Here is a 21,632-nt window from a genome sequence, read left to right as displayed (position 1 = left end):
GACTGCGGTCATGGTTAAAAGGCTTTCAGTAGGAACAATAAAACAAACTGCAGTCTCCAGCAGTAAAGTCTTATATTTTGCTGGCCCATCCATCCACCCCAACTTCCTTCCTCTGCAGACTTTGTGGCTCTATAATAACATCACCCAACTTCCTCCTCTGCTACCAGCAGATGAGTTGTAGTGTGCGTGGTTGCTAGAGGCTTTGTTGCTTAAATGTAAATATAAGCCATTTCTGCCCATTTGCTGAAACCAGTGATACTCTCATTTTTCTTCAGAGAACAGTCTCCAACAGACTGATAAACAGAGGTATTGACCCATAATTACACCAGCTAATTAAAACACCACCTTGTGTGTGTGGTTTCTAATGTAGACTGGAATACATTTGAATCACTTATTTCCTTCTGCTCCCAGACTCTTTCTCACCCAGCTTTCTCTTGCCCTTCTTTGTCTTTTCCTCCACTCACCTTCTCTAATTTCATCTCTCCCTCTCTCTCTCTCTCTCTCTCTCTCTCTAAGTAAATAGACAGGGTTGTGATGGATCCAGCTGTCCCGTCTTAACTTCCTTCAGCTCAGAGCTGCTACTCCCACTTTGATGACTTTGCAGTGAAGGCAGACATCTTGCACATTAACATATGATTGTGCCCATGTATTATTTCTGTGTGGAGGGACCAAAGAAGGGGGATCGAGAGAAATCCCAGTGCAAGCTGTCATCTGAAAGAGAGAGAGCTAAAGAGACACGGCACTTGAAAAAGTCGGAGTGTCACATCAGTCATGCGGAAGGAGTGCAAGGCAAGAAGTACTCCTGGTCTTCTTGGGCTGTGCTATGTGGCAGGAGCCAGAAAAGCAGGTCAAGGGGATGGAGTGTCAAAGTCGTGAAAGTTTCAACCTGCAAGCAATTTTTTCCTTTAATAATTAAATTAGTTAATATTTAGTCAATATTATGACGCAGTGACATTTCGTCACAGGACATTCATGGATCCAGACTCATCTGCTCATGCAGGCTTTAACCTCAACTATATGTCAACTGTCCAGATAATTGACAAGAGTGAAGCCATTTCCTCTAATACGCTGCAGCCATTAGGCCTGAGAGACACAAACTGCACAGAGCATACCTCGAAAATCACTCTGTTCTTCAGTATTGATTTTAAGTTACAACTTCTAGTTCCTGCACTCAGTGGCGCTTCCACTTTTAAGATGAGACAGATGAGATTTATCACCGACGACGCAGGAGATGAGAAGCGGTGATATGTTCGGCGCTGTCAGTCACTCAATCCAGGCATTAGTCACCGCGCCTCTGCTTCTCTGATCTGTTGTCTGTCATCGCCGCTCTCAGACAAATGCATCACAATCACACAAAGCAGGAACACACACACACGCGCGCCCGCATGCACACACACCTGTCTCATTTCACACACACTCACTCTCCCTCTATTTCCTCCATGAAAAAGAGATGTTCAATTTCCCGCTTTGCTAAGTGGACAGCTCGTGTCCTTCAGAAAGCGTGCAGGAAACAAGGCCTTGTCGTAGGATGGATTCTCCCTGGCACGTCCTGTCAGCTCGTCCAGGTGATCAGAGAGAAACGTGGGTAATTTATAGGACTGCGAGCAACAATGTGATGCGAGACACAATTCACCATGATCGACTGTCTCCATTTCTTTTCCCGTGAAGCTTACTGTGCGTCTCTAAGTTTCAGTCATCGTTATTCTGCATGTGAAGTACTGTCGTGAAACTAGGATTGAGGTTGGTGGGCTGACAGCATGAACCACAAAAAAAAAAACAAAAAAAAGGAAAAAGAAAAACTGATGAGAAAGCGCAGATTAGTGTGAGGAAGGAAGATTGAAGTAGTCATCTCACCAGAATACAGGGGCCATTCTTTGAATATTTGATGCAGACGGATAGCTGTTCACTCCAGTGGAACAAACTGGATTGGAGTCCAGTCGCTCATCTGGAAAAGGCTGTAATTTAAAGTCGTAGCTGCCGAATGTCCTTAAGATCCTCATTTCCTTCCCAGCAGAACTTCGACCTCTGGATCAGCCCACCTGGGCCCTGCCCTCTGCCGAGGTTGCACTGTGCACACACGTATGCACGCTTTATGTTTATGCATGCATGCACACTCGTACACAAATACACTCGAGATACTTGAATTTCACAGGCAGTAATTGTAAACAACAATTTGCTCCTAAATGGCGGTCTTGGATAGACAGAGGGAAAACAGATTACCAACTTGAACCTACAATAATGCATTCAATTTTTCGAAAGTGTATAATATTTTTCCACTTTACATATTGCTGTTTGTTTACCTGTGCTCCAGAATTATTTACAAAGAAAAACGCAACAAGCAATACTTACATGACATTTATGTTCTGTATAAAACTGAAATTTCTCTTTAAAATAGTGAAATAAATGGAAAAAATACTGCAAAACTACTAGTTTTAGTTTTACTACTACTACTACTACTAGTGTGAAGATACAGGAATAAAGCTTCTGATGAAATCAAATGAAACTGAATCAGGTAAACTGGCAACTGTACAAACTGCACAAGCAAACATCAATATAGAAATGGATGTTGTAGCTCTGCCAGTGGCTTCTGAGAGAAAACTGAATTTGAGACCAAAACATTAACACTTAACATAGTAACTGTGATATTTGTCTTTATATAAATGTACTGTTTTAGCCAATTAATCTTGATGGCATTGCATATTGAGATTTCTGAGTCTGTTTTAACTCTCGTTTATGCTTCCCTAAACATTTTCTGACTGCATATGTGTACAGTATGCACACTCATACCACCACAAACAGTATAGTCTGACTCAGCGGATGTAGACTGTCGATGTAAGCCTGCCATTGGGCCGTTGATTTCAACCGGCATAGTCCCTTCCTTACGCTATCTGCATGTTACTGTTTCTAAATCCCCTTTGCCATGGGAAACACCACCACAAACCTCGGAGCTAACAAGTTACACACTGAAAATGGCAGGTTTTGACAAAGATTTGGATCATGCAAAAAGGCATGCCTGCTTTGTCCTTTGGGTGAATTGTTGTAAAGATCCACAACAAATAAATAAACTTGTGAATGTGCTTTGGAAAAGCCCGGACTCCGTCTCTCAGGACTCTCATGCCTGATGTTGCATGATCCACTTTGTGACTCAGCCAGAGTTGATTTGCCACATCTTTTAACTCTGGCAGTGGCATGCACCAGTGAAAGTGACTCACTAATGTACCGATGCGCGTCACTTCACACAAGCTTCTGTGAACTGTCATAATAATGTTTTGCTAGAGCCACATACAGCCAGCAAACCTTCTGCAGATCCAATATGCCCCTTCAGAGCTAAAATATAGTCAAGCTTCACCTTGAGTGCACAGATTATCAAGTTACATTTGTCTTTTTTATCAGTAAATGTTGAATCATAAAATCATAAAGTGACATGCGACTGTTTAACTTCTGTGGGGCCATTTCGACCTCCCACGTGCAAATGTTTCACCAAATAAGTTCTCTTTAGAAACTATTTAGCAAGAGCCACGTTGCTGTATCCTGGGCTCAGAATTGCCCCAAGGCGACTGATTGGTTTAAAGAAACAAAAACAACCCAAAGCGTTTTTCCCCCTATAGCAGAAAGATACTCTGTGATTCCAGACCTTTCTCTAGCGCTGACACAGCACTGTGGAGATAGGTCTAGCTAAGCGAGTCTACACAAAGTATAAATGCATGCACGCACACAGAAAGTTACTTTTGATCATTAGTTTCTCTTACTTTGTACTGTTTGTCAGGTGTACAGTGTGATTTCCAGTGTCCACTCAGTAAACAACAAATTACGTAAAACCTTGCGTACCTTAATCCTACAATCTTAATCTTGTTTAATCTTGTCTTACATTAATTACTGTAATGCAATTCACCCATAATAGATTTGTGTTCCGTCTCTGCTGCACATCTCTAACACTCAGTACTTGCGCTTTTTTTTTTCCCTTGGTGTAAAAGTCCTATAATATCTGACATAATGAACACTTACAGCTAGTGTGTCATTACAACTTTCACTTTCTGTCTCAGGTCATGTCATCTCACCTTTGTCATCTGTATGTTCTCCTTTCCTTTTAAAGGTGTAAGTGTAACCTCCATGCCTCCCAGTGCCTGCTGCAGGATGGGAACCTCCAGTGCCAGTGTGAACACAACACCACCGGCCAGGACTGCCAGCGCTGCAGGAAGGGCTTCAAAGCCAAATCCTGGAAGGCTGGTTCCTACCTGCCAACACCCAATGGAACCCCCAACACCTGTACGTACATTAAACATGTTTATCTGTTCCAATTGAGTTGATCCAACTCATCAATCTGGCACTCAGTTAGATACAATACTGCTGAGTCTTTACATGTGCTCTAGCTGTCTGGCAGCTTGCTTTACTGTATTATGTATGGATACGACTATTACCAGTAATTGATTTCAGTTGCCACACTCACAGTAAATATGCAGCAATACAATACTACAGAAAGGGAATGTGTCCTGTAAGGAACCTAAACACTGCTGCAGAATTAGGAAGATTTATTCTGCTTTTAGAAGCATGTTTACACCTGGTATTCACACTGGTATTCATGTCTCGGGTGATCTAATCACAAATGGTCTGCTCACACCAAAAATGCTTTTCCACGTGTCTCCAGTGACCACATGTGATCAGATCTCACTCCGCTGCTCTGTATGCATCACATGTATACACACATACATCATTTCGTTCACCATCATTAGGAGACTACTCCTGTGGGAGTGTGAGCTCCAAGCTGGGGATAGTTAGTGAGAGTCCACACACACACACACACACACACACACACACACACACACACACAGCTAATGTTAACGGTTATTAACAGGTTTAAAGACAGAGTCAAGCTGTTTTGGTGTCAATGTGAGTTTACTGGTACAGTTTAACAGCCGCTGCTGCTGCTCTGTTAGCTCTTGCTAACCGGGCAGACTTGAACTGACCATTCACCACAAGGAAAGAGGTTGCTGAGACGGTCTCTCAGCGCTGCATCTAACCTGTGTAACGGCAGCAACAGAGAGTTTGCTTGTCCAGTAGGGCAAGGACATCAGATATGTAGTTGGTCCTTCAGTGTGGTCCAGGACACATTAGCATACACATTGTTAAAGGAATGTTGTCATACTGCATGCGGCTCAGACCACCTCCGAATATGGTCTGAGCAGTGCATTTGGGTGCATTTACACCTGTATTAGAGCTATCCACTTGTGTTCCAATCACCCAACATGCATATTAATATTGGGTGTAAACGAGGTCTAATACTCCGCTTTCTTAACAAGAACTAGATAAGAAGATAGATATAAAATAATAAATAAATAAGACGCTTAGATCCATGAAATAGTCAACCACGAAGCTCTGCATAAAACGGCAAATTGTCATCTTTACACTCTTTACACTTTTTTTGTGGATTAAAAAAATGAGATGAATTGCATTGATCAGTGAGCTGTTTCCCTGTCAGTCTATGCTAAGCTAAGATAACCACCTGCTCGCTGTAGCTAATTTACCTCACACACATGATCATCAGTCTTCTCATCTAACTCACAATAAGAAAGCAAATATGTTTTTTCACTGAAGATGAAATAAGGCCAATGAAAGCAGTGAAAATGAACCAAAACAGTAAAGCTGAAAGATGCTGAAGCGCTTTGTATCGCTGATGGGAACTGCAAAGTCAGGTGAAATGTGCCTTTTACTACAGAAAAACTGTGATGGTCACAATATATTAGCAAAGATTCCTCTACACCAAAGGGAACATTTTAATCCAACAGCAAAAACGTTGTTCTTTAATTGTTAATATTTAACTTAAAGTGTTTATTCTCTTTTCTTATCCTACTCTCATTTTTACTACTACAATAATCCCAGATTCCCCCGCAGCATCAATACAATTCATTTCAGTCTTTCAAAACGAATATACATGCAGTTATTTAAAATTCTCCAGCAATCTCTATTGATGGATGTATAGGTTTTGTCATCACTCTGAGGTCCTGAATGAAAAGCAGGATCAAGGGAACAAGTTGAAAAGAAAGGAGAAGTGGAGAGAAGACAATGGAGAGGCTGAGCTCTCTGAGTTGTAGTCACCTCGGTGCAGAGAGCAGATCAGAGCTGTGGAACAACGTGGGAGTGCGTGGGGGGAAATCCTCTTGGAGAGTGTAGCCAGCTACAGTAGCTAGCTATGATAAAATAATAATCTAGGGCAGCCCCTCCCTACTTTCCTCCTTTCAAACAAGCATTCACACGCTCATATGAGCAGAGAGAGAAACACAAGCAGAGACACACTCACATACACCTGTACCTGCACTCACTGCAGAGAATGACTATTGTCATCTGTGTTTGTTTTTTTTTTACATCATACTCTTGTTTCCAACCCAGTTCTAATGGCACTGACACACACCTTCAGAGCCCATCACCACCCTTTTAAACTCCTGAATCCCATTAGTGGAATTTAAAAATTAAAATGTTTGCAACTTGCTCGGCTGAAATGCTACACAAAATGGCTCACGAAACAGTTTGGTCTATGCAGTTGCATTATGCATGCCAAGCTAAGCTAACTATAAATACAATCTCGGAAAACATGCAAGAGAGGCAAAAAGTTTTGATTCGAGCGTAGCAGAGTGGTAGCGCTCTCTTAAAACATACATATATGATGAGGCCCTCTGCATTTGAGGATTTGGGGGAAGTGTAACAGGTTAAATAAGGGGGGATGGAGGGAGATGGCACAGACCCAGTAATGACTCCAAGACATTGAGAGGTGGTCTACAACAAACCCTTATTTTGCAGAACAGCTCTTAAGCTCTCTCTGCCACCTGAGTCTGATGAATGAGGCAGAGTCAAGTCTTTAGGCAAATTGAATGCATAAATAAACAAGCTCTCATCTCCTCTCCCTTTTCTTATTCTCTTTCAGGTACAGTTGCTGGTTCCCCCTCCGGTTCTAGTAAGTAATAATGCAAAGCAAAGCAGAGGAGTTGGTATTCCACTCTCTCTCTCTCTTTTCCTCTCTCTCTCATCATCTCTCCACCTTTTTGTTGTATTGTTTTTAAAATGTAAGTTTTAACCCCATACCTCGCTTCCTGCATGTCTCCTAAACTCTCCCTCTCCCCTGTGATGTTCAGCTGGCTCTCTAGTCACTCATTTCTCTTTTTCCTGCGTCTCCTCTCTCAGTGCTGCAGCTTGGGCCCTGTGTGCTTCATTATTAATAGGCCTCTCTGTCGCCATGTCCTTTCATCACAGCACATCACACTAACCTGCACAGGAGGAATTCTTCCACAGTTCTGCTTTTCTTATTTCAACTAAAGACAGTGTTGTGGATGGATTGAAGAAAGGGGGGATGAGAGAGAGAGGGCTGGGTGTGAATGGGCGGTGGATTGGAGCAGCAAAGGGAGCTGAGAGAGAAAAGACAGACAGAGAGAGAAATGGTAGAGAAGGATGTGGGCATATGTTAGTGTGTTGTAATGCAGTGTGATTCCGGGTGAGGAGCTAGGGGAGGCAGGAATAAAAGGGAATTTGATTAGGGATTCTCTCTGTGGAGAGGCTCTCAGCCTCCGAGCTGTTAGACAGAAACGATCGGCAAAGTGGCAACATCAACCCTGACAGCACTGGGCTGTTCTCCACATGGCCGGACAGTAAAAGGCTGATGCATGGATAGACTGAGCAATTGGACTGCACTGCAGAAGTCTGCTTTTAAAAGGGCTCCTCTCACAATTAGATACAAAATAATGGGTATGATTTATCAAAGAGAAGAATGATGCTTGCTAATGGGCAGATAATGAGTTTAGTGGTTCAGTTTCAGGTTGCCACAGATTCAGTTCCCCTATGTTAATCACCATTTTTTACCTGTGCTGCTGACTAGCCACAACGTCAACTTCATCTAAGATGTTTACTGCTCCAGGAGCTGAAGATGAGACAGAGGGTGAAGCTGAGGGTAAAACTGAAGGTGAAGCTGAAGGTGATACACAGGGGGAACCCAAAGGTGAGGGTGGACCCAAGGGCAAAGCAGAGAACGCCATAACCATCTCGCAAGCTGAGCGGCCCCCGGCTTTTACCCATGAGCCCCATGGAGCCCCTCGGGAAGGTGCGGAAAAGTACATTAGCCATAGCTAGAAGTATTTGACAGCTGTAGTTACTTGGTAGATATGCATTATCCATACTGCACACACTGCAGTCCTGAAAGTTTTATTTTCTTCAAACCAGTGGAAACATCTGCCGTTGCAGACATTTCAATAGAATTCAATTGGTTTTATTAAATTTCTAGAGTAAGGTGTCATTTTTCCATTATTCGACTTCCTTCAGGATTCTCACACTTCTTCAAGGAATAGTTTGACTTGGCAGGAAATACGCTTGTTCGCTTCTCTGATGAGAGTCAGATGAGAAGATAGATACCACTCTCCTGTCTGTCCATCAGCTATGAAGCTACAGCAAGCAGCTGTTTAGCACGAAAAAATGGAAACTTCCTATTTGACGGACAGATATGAAAGCGGTACCAATCCTCTCTGGTAGCAGCTACCTCTCCGCCAAAAGAATAAGGCTATTTCCCAAAATGTCAAACTTTTTATTTATAGTTGATCTAAATTGTTGTTGCCTTGAAATGAAATATGATTTTTTAAGAGGACATTGTTTTGCAAATTATGAAATTGTTACACCTTGACCAGAAAACTTTAATATCCATCTTATAGGTGAATACATGCGTAATAATAATCCAAATATATACTATGAAAACACTACAAAAGGGGCCATTCTGCGATTTTGGTGACAGTATTCATTTACTTTTACTACATTTTTACTTGTACTGGTGTATTTTTACAGTGCAGTACTGTTACTATTACTTGAGTAAAGTCTCTAAGTACTTGGTCCACTGCTGGCCACAGCTGGTCCAATAATATTGTAGACTTATACGCTTGTGACAAAGCAAAGTTGTGTGCCTATGACTTTGCTTATAGACGCTGAAAAGTGGTGTGCTTGTGTCTGGGTATATATCATCCATAATTCATCCTGCAACTTACATCGACTGTTTCCCTGGTTGTATATATCTCAGATGACGTTAATGTCAGACGTGGATTGTCCCGTCTTGAGAGCGAGGGCATCAAACTGTATGGACATTTAGACTTTATTTGTTCTGACTGACTGATTTTAAGCAGCGCAGGATGGATGTGAACAGATTCTGTCAGCCGCCTGAATGTACAGTAAAGTGGACCTCAAAGCCCGACTCGCCCTCATGCTAAATTTAAACCTGCCATCTTGGTAGGCAGCAGACCTCTCATGTTCCAACAGAAAAGCACTTAGGACGTGGGAGGTGAAGGGATTTCGGCATCACTGTGATGTCGTCAGACTTTTCTTTTTTGTCTGAAGGAAATCCATTAACAGCGTTTGTTCAACAGCACAGCACTTTTGTTGTTTGGCTGACATCAGTAGGGAAGTCAAAGAATTCACTGATTAGCTGTGAATTAGGAGGGGCTGACAAAAGCTTTAACATTAAACAAACAGAGTTACAGTCTTTTGTAAGCTTTGTAAAGCCCCGCTGTGAAGGACACAGAAAATCACATGTAAACACAACACATGTTGTTTACAGTCATATTGTGATCATTTGAGCTTTATTTAACCTCTATAATAGTGCAGCAACTAACTACTGTTTTTACTGCCAATTAATCTACGGTTTATTTTGTAGAAACAGTGAAAAATGTCCATCATAAGGTTTTGTTTTGTCTGACCAACAGTCCAAAGCCCAAAGATATTCAATTAACCATTGGACAGAACTAATACTGACATTAATGCTTTGTAAAGAACATAGGATTTCCCAAACTGAATATGTACCATACACAAACACAAAACTGCCATGCTAAGTCGAATTTGTTGTAACTGAAAAAACAAATCTATGGAGTTACTACTAGCTACTACTTTCACAAACGTCACATCCACACTTTTTAAGATATCACAGTGTAATCAACAAACTGACACAGCTGATGTTATCCAACAAATTACCAAAAAAAGTCCAGAGCACTGTAAAGTCCAAAAGTCAATAAATGTCCAAAATAGACATAAGTTATCTAAGAAAATATTCTGCTTAAATCAATATATGTTGGCGTTTAGCCTTTAAAAAACAACATTTTCACTGCAGTCATAAAACTACTAAAGTGCACCATAAGTGGTATATTTATAAAGAAAATTGATTCAATCAAACTTGACAACAAATTGATCCATATTGTATCAATACTGTAGCCTGCTGATTTTTGATTCAGTTCTGGAAGTTACATGGAAATGGCAGAGTAATATTTTATTGATGAGGAGGGTGTGCTGTCATGTTGATTTGATCATGTTCTAAATGTCTAGCTGATCAATCAGGTTGCCTGGTTGAATATACTTGTTGTACAATCGATTATCAGATATGTTGCAGATTGATTTTCTGTCACTGGGGATTCATCGAATCATCATTGCAGCGTCAATGCATCTATTTAAAATGTAATCAGATATGAGCTGTGTCTTTTTTGAAAACTATGAACTACATTTTATTCCTAAAATCACTTTCTATTAAATTATGAGTGCAAAAATATATACAACTAATTCATGTTATTTATAATATATCATACTTAAAGTACAGACAGTACAGTTCAGACAGAACTATTCAGTTACACTTCTGGGACACCAGAAAGGAAGTTCATAGTGTATTCCTGCCTTTTTTTTATCCCAGGTTTAGAAGCGTATTTGGTTTGAACCTGACCCTGATGTGAGCAAACCCTGTGTGTGTGTGTGTGTGTGTGTGTGTGTGTGTGTGTGTGTGTGTGTGTGTGTGTGTGTGTGTGTACGCTTGCGTGTAGAGTTATGGCGGGCATATGGCGCAGTTCAGTGAAAACCATAAATCATCTTCATCCCCTTCTTTTCCTCCCGGGGATCTAAGGTCTTAGGTTCCATTCTCACAGAGCGGTCGCCACTACTGTTTGTACATGCACACTCTGACACACATACCCACACACAGGTTTTATTGTACCGTGTGTGGATAAAGGTCCTGTGACATTTATAACTAGAGCGCATAACAACATCAGTGAATAAAATCAGCTGTAATCTCAGTTATCTTCTCTGGCTCTCAGCTTGTAGGTTATTTTCTAATATTAATAACAGCAATACTTGTGCAGAAAATGTTGACTTTATCTCTGAACTGCGTCGAAAAGTGTAAAAGCTGCCTGGGATTTTATTTTTTAAATTTTCATCCACATAAAAGTCGGTTATATAAATCATGTTTTCAGTATTATCACTTTTCCCTGGAATCTGAAAATGCACATCCCAGTTTAGGTTTTGTACTGTGGGATTTTACAGGAGATCAATGATAAGATTTCGACTGTGGTTTGTGCTGCTGAAGCAAATGCATCCTTATACACAGTACAGCAGGACTTATGGGTTGGACAGCATGTCATAGCAGTTGCACCCTTTGTCATGTCCCTGTCCCAGTTCAGTCACTGAGCATGCTCAGATGAGGATTAGCGATCTATTGGCAAGAAAATCTGATCCACAGAGCCCACAGCCCATTGGTCTGCTGGACAGATGGGTGTTTGGAGAAGGGGGAGGGGAGGTCAGACAAACCAAATCCTAAAACCCAGTCATACTTCTACCTATCCAGCCACCATGACTCCACATGACTTCATTGTACCAGAGCTATAGAGTAGCCTGTATAAAGTACAAGCAGACACATGCAGACGGAGAAGTGTATGCAACCTCACACGCAATGGGGATGTACAACTAGATCAACCACTCACCCGACCACAATCCTCTTTGTCCGCCATCCTCGTCTACTGAAATCCTTGCATTTTTATAAAGACTGAATTTGGCCTCAGACTGAGAGAGATTAGATCATGTCTGGAAAATCATGTGACATATTAATGACACCCATGCTGTCACTCCGTCCGCCACCATTAGGTGTTCTGGCAAAACGTTAACTGGCCCTGAATCACAATGTCTTCATTAGTGTGGAGCTAAATCAATGTCCAGCACTCCCGTAATAAATGATGAGAATGCTAAGACTGACAGGTGGCATTAAACATTATTGTTATCATTTCTCAGGCTACATTAATACAAGTGACAAATGATCTCATTATATGCAAATGCATTTGTGCAGAAGACACCTAAAAATGTGTCCAAGCAGAGACTGCACACTGTATACTCGCTAAAATGTGTGTGTGTGTGTGTGTGTGTGCGTGCCAGAGAGAGTGTCATGGGACAGTTAGTGAGTCCATCTGTACAGACAGACAGGCACATGTCACAGGATTACATAATTATCAGATTAGATTGTTGGTGCGTTGCGTGAGAGAGTGATGGCGCTGTTACATGGCTGAAAATGACACTAAGACCTTGCCCCCATTTTTTTTTTTTTTTTTACCTTTTGCTTTTACATACAGAGTCCATTGCCTCCAGTAACTCTATTTCTGGAGTTGGAAACTCCCATTTCAGCTCTTCAAACTCTCATCATTCTCATCTAAGTGAAGGTAGGCACTTAGAAAGTAGGTAGTATGAGATTTGTGCATCCTATTTAGTCATGATTGTAGTGTGATTGTACTAGAATAGTGAGCTATGATGGTTTGAAGTTATGTAAACTCCTGCTTTTATTGATGATGTAGCTCTTACAAATCCCTGCTAGCCCAAGATTAAAGCCTGTCAGATCCCTCATTCCTGTGCTGGTTGACGTGTTGTCAATCTCTGCTTTCCAGCTGCCTAGTTTAAATAAAAAATATATACTTGAAGATGGACAACCACTGTCCTCCAGGGAACAGAACGGTTTGAGCAACATCATGTAGAAAAAAAGTGTGTCTAACAATGCCTGGTGTAAGCATCATTGAGGCAAAGTAGAGCAGCGCCTCATATGTTCAGTCGAATGAATGAACCAGTCTTTGCAGGGCACTTGCAGTCCTGTTCAGTCCTATTTCCAACCCAGGAAGTGTTGTTCTCCATCAGGATGCTCTTAATCATGCAGGAAGAAAACTTTCCTTAGTATCTGAGAGAATACCCAGAATTTACTCAGGCATCTCAGATAAAACAGTCTCTGCCTTGCCTTTCTCAACATTGAGTCAGCATGCAGTGCCCAGGTCAGGCTCTCAGTGACGTGGGCACCAAAGAACTTGAAGCTGTCCACCCTCTCCACCAAGGAGCCATTGATATCAAGGGGGTATAGTTCTTTCCCTGCTTCTTCCCAGTGTCCACCATCATCTCCTTGGTCTTGCTGATATTCAGGAGTAGGCTGTCATCCTGACAACAGCAGGTCACCCATGATCAGGCCCACCACAGTTGTGTCATCAGCACACTTGATGACTGTGTTAGAGTCGGAACTGGCTACTTAGTTGTGTGTGTCCAGGGAGTAGAGCAGGGGACTCAAAACGCAGCCCTGGGGTGCTCTAGTGTTAAGGATAAGGATGGCAAAAGTGTGTCCACCCACTCTCACCACCTTGGGTCTGCCTGTCAGGGAAGTCGAGGATCACATGCATATTGAGGTGTTTAATCCCAGCTTCTTGAGCTTGTGGCCAGCCTGGAGGGAACTATGGTGTTAAACGCTGGACTGTAGCCAGTGAACAGCAATCTCACATTGCTCCCTTTCTTTTCCAGGGGAGATAGGGTGGTGTGTAGGATGTGTGCTATGGTTTCTTCTGTTGATTGGTTGGGATGGTAGGCAAACTGTAGTGGATCCAGTGTGCTGGGTAGTGAGGAGCAGATGCAATCCTTAACCATCGCTACAGAAGTGAGTGCCACTGGTGCCACAGGCAGGATGATTTTGTTTTCTTAGGAATGATGAGGAATGATGGTAGACTTCTTGAAGCACATGGGTATGACAGACTGAGCCTGACCTGGTTAAATATCATTGTGAACACCAGCGCTAGTTGGACAGCACATTGTTTAATGACCCGGCCACTGATACCTTCTAGTTTTGCTGCTTTCCTGAGGTTCGCACGCTTGAAAGCCCTCCTGACATCATGCTCAGGGTTGATAGGTATGAAAGGTGCACCCACCCATCCATTAACCTTTTTTTATCTGTTATTGCTAGTTGGCCACCTATGGCCTCAAAGCAAGCAAAAACGTTGTTTAGCTCTCTTGTTGTAGATGCATCAGCACGCACTTGACAAGCTTCTGGGATTGCCCTCCTGGAACTGTAGTTACGCTTTCTTCCCATAGTCCATTTTTGCCTCCTTTACTGCTCTTCTTACATAGTTGTTGGCTGCAGTGTGTGTGTTTATGGCTTCCCAGATGGTTCTGGTAATCCATGCATTTTTGAATTGAAATGTCAAAATTCTCTGTACATTATACATGTATTATTGGCGCAACAGACTGTTTTGTGCAGTGCATGAAAAATCGGTATTGCAGCCTGAAGTCTGAATATCTAGCAGCACAATTATTCTATTTTCTGTCATTAACTAACTTCTGAAGAAAAATGTGGCCACCAAACTACTTTAGATTCACATTAGTGGAAAATAGTGTGATGATTAGCCAGGACATCAGAGCAGTTTAAACAGGCACACTTATACCAGCACTTTTACATATTCATATTATGTAGTTGATATATTGCAGCAATGTACAGTGCTATATTTATAGATCAGTAATTAAGTCATTGCTGTTGTGAAGGTGAAAGATGAACACTTCCATTATTTTTCATCTCTCAGATTTGGATATGACAAAACTGAGTGTGTGCAAACACATATGCACACATCCATACACAACATTGTAAGTGTAAAACAGAGTAATACACTTTGACAAACACTGTGTGATTTTATTTTACAACCATATTAACAATAGTCACACCTTTAACAGTCACTGTGTTTTGCAGAAACAACACAATTTTCCAGCACTAAAAGGGTTGTGGAACAGCTTTTGAGTTTAGCCTATCTCAGCAGTGTGAAATCACACTATCATTGTGTGTTCTCACTTCTCTGTGTGTGAACGTGGATGTTTGTGTGTGTGTGTATATGTGCACATTTGAAGAGGAAAAAAGGAAAGCTAGGCTTTCTTTGGAAAAACAATCTGAGGCTGCATCTCTTATGCTAATGTCTTAGCCTGCTCATTCCTCACTGCATTTACATTCTCCGTCCTCATGCAACTGATGCAACAGACACGAGAGTTCCAGCAGCAAAATCCCGAGTTACAGACAGCTCAACCCCACTAACAGACAATGTGTTACACACCAGGCCTTTGTCTGAGCCTCCAATGGTACCCATGGGAGAATCTGACACACTTCCTGTTACAGCACAGGTTCACCCTCCTTCAGCATCCTCTCCATCAGAGGAGCACCGAGTTTCCCTGACACCAGAGGAGTTCACACCTTCAGAGACAATCCCTGAACATTCACATCTGTCTCACCCAGTCCCAAAGGAGTCCACACATCATACGGTCGTTGATCATCATCATCAACACCATCCAATCACAATAGAGTCTGTACTCACTCATCTTCACCATCATACAAGCCTACATGAAACTGAGGGAAAACACTCAGAGCCAAGGCATAGTGAGAACAGAGGTAAGGCACACCCATAGCTCTAGATGACAGTAGATATAGAGTAGAGGCTGCCAGAAAATAGAATAATCTAATTTAAAATTAGGAGATCATTTTCATTTCCAGTCGGTGTGATTTTTATGGTGTGGAACCGTTCTGAAATGGGCAATTTTCCGGAGGTGAAGGTCACTAACATGCTCGTATACACAAGCTTTTATAATCCTGTGTTGTCCAGCATCATATCGCATGTCAATTGTTATTCAATTTAGGTAGTGGCAGTGAAATCTAGTTAACATGGGTGAGTGAGTGAGAGGCAGTATGAGCACTGCCAGTGGAAGGTTTGCAAAAAAGTCTGAGTTCAGTTGACACTGTCTTTGCATCATTCAGAGGATTGTGGAGCATCAGCCACTGGATCAGAGTGACGGAAAGATGTGAAAAGGGTAACAGGCGAGACAGAATCAGGACTAAGCCCAAAACATTCCCCTTAACATTAACCTCATCTTACTGCGGTAGATTACAAAATACTATGTCATGGGGTGGGGGCATTAATATATGAAGTGTCAAGATATAAATAAAACAACCACGTGGTCTTTGAGGTCCCTTCTGTCACTCAGCGTAGAGGAAGCGGGAACCCCGAATGCTCTGGCTGCCAGTGTCTGATGTGAGACAGTTCAGGCTGAGCTGATTGAGATTAATGCCAAGAACTGTTCGAATCACTGCTACCCCCAAGGCAGCATGGGTTACTGAGATTAAATGCATTTATGCTCACTGCTGTGCTACATCAGCCTTTTGAAACAACTGTGATTTAGAATCATGCTTCCCACAAGAGCATTTTTTTTTTTTTTACTGTTTGCACGTGTGTGTGCAGCCGTGACAGATGCGTTAGAGAGTAGGTCCAGTGGGGCCAGAGTCGGACATGAGTAGAGGTAGGCAGGGGTTACTTTGATGAGATGTAATTATGGCATGATGCCAGTTGTGTGAAATGGTCCAGGGTGCTGTGAGAACAGCTGCTGGCATCCTGTCTCACTGGAGCCCCAGGGAGGGGGAGGGATGAAGGGGAGAGAGTGGGCGGGAGACAGCCTGAAGGGGGACGCTCCGCAGGGGAGCAGGATGCTTGCAGGATGCCCCCCTCCGAAGAAGAACTGAAGACATACATTGCCTGTACAAAAACACCTCAAGGGGAAACACAGATGGATGCATGAAGCATTGTATTCCCTGGTGGTCTAGTGATCATTAGTCCCTCAATGACGTGCATGGTGTGGTCGCTTCATGTGACTGGTTATTTGTATTTTTAGTCTTAATCACCTCTGTGAGGACTGTGGTGTTTTGATTTATTGAATTGTGCCTGTGTTGCAGTAAATGGAAAGGTAAAAGGAAGAGGAGGCTTGATCCATAAACTGAACTAGTTTCACATCTCTTCTTTCATTTGTAGCCCTAAAAACTTGAAGCAAAGGATCCTGGGAATGGCATAAAGCCCTCTGGGAAAGTGGAACACACAGAGAAAAAGGGAAAACTTGAGCAAGAGACAATTAAAAATGCAGTAAAAATGGGATGTGTGTGCGAGGTTGTCTCTAGTATTGATTTGAGATATTTTGTGTGAGTGCACCACAGAGAACATTAAATCTCAACATATGGTGGTACACCCATGAGAAGATGTTACTGTAATACAATACAGTATATTGCATCCTCTGAATATTCAAATTAGGGTAAATACAGTAACAGAAATAAGAACAGAGTTCGCTCTGAACAAAGAAACAAGCACACACGGAGAGTTAGAACAAGAACCAGCCAGAAGATTTCATGACATTCAGATAAAAGGAAGTGCATGTCATTTCTTTCACACCCAGAGTGAAAGTGTAGTGATGAAGGAGTTTCTCAAGCCTCTCTGATTCTCACAGCTTTTTCCCAAGCCCATGGCTGAGGCCCCTGATGGGGCAATCCACTATCTGACAGAGAGAGAAAGAGAGAGAAAAGGAAAACAAGGTCTCAGAGGAAGAAGGGAAGGGAGAGAAAGGCAGAAGATATCAGTAATCTTTACCCAGTGCAGTATCAGCCTAATTATAGAGTTCTTATTGTTTGGACTGCTTCGGAAAGAGCATGTAAAACACTTTATACAATGTCTGTTCTTGTTTTGTCAATAACAATCGTGGTGTGTCAGTCTCCCACAAGTCTGAGGGGCACGTACATGAGACTCATGGCCACAAAACAACATCCTTATCTGAGCACGGGGAGGAAGGGAAGGCGGAGGAGAAAGAAAGAATAACTGAAAAGACAGGTATTATTATTTCATATGTAGTAGTGGCAATGTTCTTGTAGATTTATATACTGTAGTTTACTTTTGGGCGCAGTAAATATGCAGTAGATGAACTTTTTTATGAGTTAAACTTGACAGCTCACAGTGAAAACTGGGACCCTAAAAACTGAAAACAGCAGGAACATATCTAAATTCATCTCTTCACTGACATGATAGTCTGTCACTCATATAAACATTAGAGCTAAATCATAATTTTGGCACCAATAGTGGTGTTATATTTTTATCTGACTGACAGGATGAAGTAGAAATGGATAAAGAATTTATTTATTGTTCAGTGTGCGTTGCTGGGAAAAGTGCATAGAAAATTTATGCCACTGCATGCTTTTGCTTGTTATGTCAATGACAACTGTGGTGTGTCAGTCCCCCACGAGCCTGAGGAACATGAGGCTCATGGCCATAAAACAACAACCTCAGCTGGGCACGGGGAGGAGAGAAAAGCTGAAAGGAAAGGTATCTCTTTTCTTATGTAGTTGTAGCAATGTTCTTGTAGTTGTAGCGGTACAAGTGCAGCAGATACACTTTCACTACAAGTTCAACTTTGCAACCCACAGAAAACATGGCCTCCTAAATAACTGTAAACAGGAAATACATCTAGATTTTTGCTTGTTATTTTGTGGTGTTTCAGTCTCCCACAATCCTGAGGAACACGTACATGAGACTCATGGCCACAAAACAACCAACTCATCTGGGCATGGAGAAGGTACGGCATTCTTTTGGAGGTACTGTAGTGGTTGTGGCTACAGTAGTTAATTGTTGTGGTGGAAATACTTTGACAACAAGTTAAACTTGGCGACTTATAGCAAAACTGTCTATCTCTAGAAATGTGTCTTTTTCTGTTAATTATGGTTGTGGTGTTTCAGTCTCTCACAAGTCTGAGGGACACATGCATGAGACTCATGGCCACTAAACCACCCTCTCATCTGGGCATGGGGAGAAAAGGAGGTGGCGATTATATAAATCTACTGCAGCATATGTAGATTTATATACTGTAGTTCACCCATTGTGCAGATGTGCAGCAGACTAAAATTAAACTTGGCAACTCACAGCAAAACATGGGCCCTTAAAAATTTGGAAAGAAAATATATGTAGATTTTTGTTTGTTATTTTTATGACTGTTGTGGTGTTTTAGTCTCCCACAAGTCTGAGGGACACCTACATGAGACTCATGGCCACAAAACAACAACCTCACCTGGGCACGGAGAGGAAAGCAAGCGTGAGGTGCATAAAGAAATAGAAGCTGAAAGAAAAGCTATCTCTTTTATATGTAGTGGAGACAATGTTCTCCAAGATTTACATACTGTAGTTTATTGTCGTGCAGTAAATATGCAGTAGATAAACTTTCCTCACAAGCTTAACTTGGGAACTCACTGTGTAAAATGGGCCCCTGAAAACAGGAAACAACAGAAATATGTCAAAATTTCCGCTTGTTAATGTTAAGGTAGGCTCTGGTGTGTCAGCTCCCCACATGTCTGAGGAACATGGACATGAGACTCACAGCCACAAAACAACAAGCTCATCTGAGCACAGAGAGGAAAGGCAGGAAGAGGAAAGAAAAGCAATGATCTCTTTTATATGTACTGTAGTTGTAGCTAACATACGCAGCACACCACCGTGAGTTATACTTAAAGACTCACAGCAAAAATGGGGCCCTGAAAATTAAAAACAACAGAAATTTATTAAACTTTATGCTTGTTACGTAATGAAAAATGTTTTGTGTCCTACAAGCCTGAGGGGCATGCACCTGAGACTCTTGGTCATCAAAACAACCTCAGCATAAAATACTTACTAACTTAACTTCCTAAACCTTTACTGTGGTTAACATTTTTACTAGATACTAAAAACATCAGATAGGCATCTAAATTTGTCTTTTCAGTAACATGTTCACATCAGTGAAATCATGTTATACAGCTGGTATAACATGATGGTATAGAGTGACTGGAAGAAAAGAAAAAGATGGGAGAGATGGGTTTTAAAAACATAATGGTTTATTGGTTGTTTAGGCTGCAAAGAATAAAATTAACCTTAGATCTTTTTGCTTGTTATTTCAATCCCAATTATGGTGTTTCAGTTCCCCAGACATCTGAGGGACTTGTACAAGAGAGTCATGGCCACATAAAAGAGAGTCACGGCCATGTACAAGAGGGTCATGGCCACGTAAAAGGGAGTAACGGCCACGTACAAGAGGGTCACGGCCACTTAAGAGAGAGTCATGGCCACAAACAGGAGAGTCACGGCCATGTACAAGAGAGTCACGGCCACGTAAAAGAGAGCCATGGCCATGTTCAAGAGACTCATGGCCATTCACAAAAGGCTCATGGCCATGCACAAGAGACTCATGGCCATGTTCAAGAGACTCATGGCCACTCACAAAAGGCTCATGGCCATGCACAAGAGATTCATGGCCACATTCAAGAGACTCATGACCACTCACAAAAGGCTTATGGCCATGTACAAGTTACTCATGACCACACACAAGAGACTCATGGCCACATACAAGAGACTCATGGCCACATACAAGAGACTCATGGCCTTGTTCATCATGGCCATGTAAAAGAGGCTCATGGCCATGTACAAGAGACCCATGGCCACATTCAAGAGACTCATGGCCATGTACAAGAGACTCATGGCCACGTACAAGAGATTCATGGCCACGTACAAGAGATTCATGGCCACGCACAAGAGACTCATGGCCACACTCAAAAGAATCATGGCCACGTTCAAGAGACTCATGGCCACGTACAAGAGACTCATGGTCACGTACAAGCGACTCATGGCCACACTCAAAAGAATCATGGCCATGTACAAGAGACTCATGGCCACGTACAAGAGACTCATGGCCACGTACAAGAGACTCATGGCCATACTCAAAAGAATCATGGCCACGTTCAAGAGACCCATGGCCATGTTCAAGAGACTCATGGCCACATACAAGAGACCCATGGCCATGTACAAGAGACTCATGGCCACTTACAAGAGACTCATGGCCACATACAAGAGACCCACGGCCATGTACATGAGACCCATGGCCATGTTCAAGAGACTCATGGCCACAAAACAACCACTTCATCTGTGCACGGAGAGAAAAGGGAGGAGCATAAAGAAAGAAAAGCTGAAACAACAGGTATTTTTTGCATGTAGCAGTAGTAAATCTCCTATAGGTTGCCTGTAGTAATGAAACTTTGCTTTTTATATTGCATAAATTAGCCTAGCAGGTAGCTGACGTTTCCTCTACTCAAAGCTTCAGAAACTGCATGTATTATTGATACTTTTTCTTACTGACTGTTGGTTTATGCCACTGCATCTCCAGACAGAACAGCACAGTTGAATTTCAATCTGCATGCCTGATTTTTCAGCCTAACATTGATAAAACAGAGTAGCTTAGCAAGTAGCAGTAGAAAGAGCAACAAGTTAGCAGAGTGAGATGCCCAGCCAGGTTTGACATGTTTCCTGAGTATTTTATCTTGTACCAGCATTGTTTGTTTATGGCATGTGTTTTATCTGTGGACTCATATTTATCTAAAATCCAAAATCTTTCCACAATGTTGACTTATTCCAAAAAGGAGAGTAATTATCCTTAGCGTCTTTTTCTTGGGTATTTGCCATTATCTGCCTGGTGCTAGCACTGTTTTCAGTGACCCAAATGTGCCATTGGAATTTCAAAATAAAGGTGTATCTTAAAGATGATATGGATTGTTGATCATTTGATCAATACATCGATCCAGATTAATGGATCGTTACACCCCTAGTAGCAATGTTCTCATATATACTCGTGTACGTGTATTCATGGAAATATGCAGGAGACAAATGTGCATCATGAGTTAACTTGGTGACTTTATGGGTCCTTGAAAAAAA

The 21,632-nt window shown here is 41.9% G+C and overlaps 1 protein-coding gene across 1 annotated transcript in view; it reads left to right on the top strand.

The window, feature by feature from the left end:
* The window catches only part of ntng2b (netrin g2b), a 77,336-nt gene that overhangs the window by 41,120 nt on the left and 14,584 nt on the right, over positions 1–21,632 (top strand). Inside the window, exons 4-5 of the mRNA XM_033647330.2 lie at positions 4,094–4,266; positions 6,917–6,946. Of these exons, the coding sequence (XP_033503221.2) occupies positions 4,094–4,266; positions 6,917–6,946 (203 nt within the window). The remainder of the gene's footprint in view (positions 1–4,093; positions 4,267–6,916; positions 6,947–21,632) is intronic.

This window comes from Epinephelus lanceolatus, chromosome 19 (assembly GCF_041903045.1).
Source record: "Epinephelus lanceolatus isolate andai-2023 chromosome 19, ASM4190304v1, whole genome shotgun sequence".
NCBI classification, from domain to species: domain Eukaryota; kingdom Metazoa; phylum Chordata; class Actinopteri; order Perciformes; family Serranidae; genus Epinephelus; species Epinephelus lanceolatus.
The sequence above is the reverse complement of the archived record's forward strand: the minus strand, read 5'-3'. Positions and strand labels throughout refer to the sequence as shown.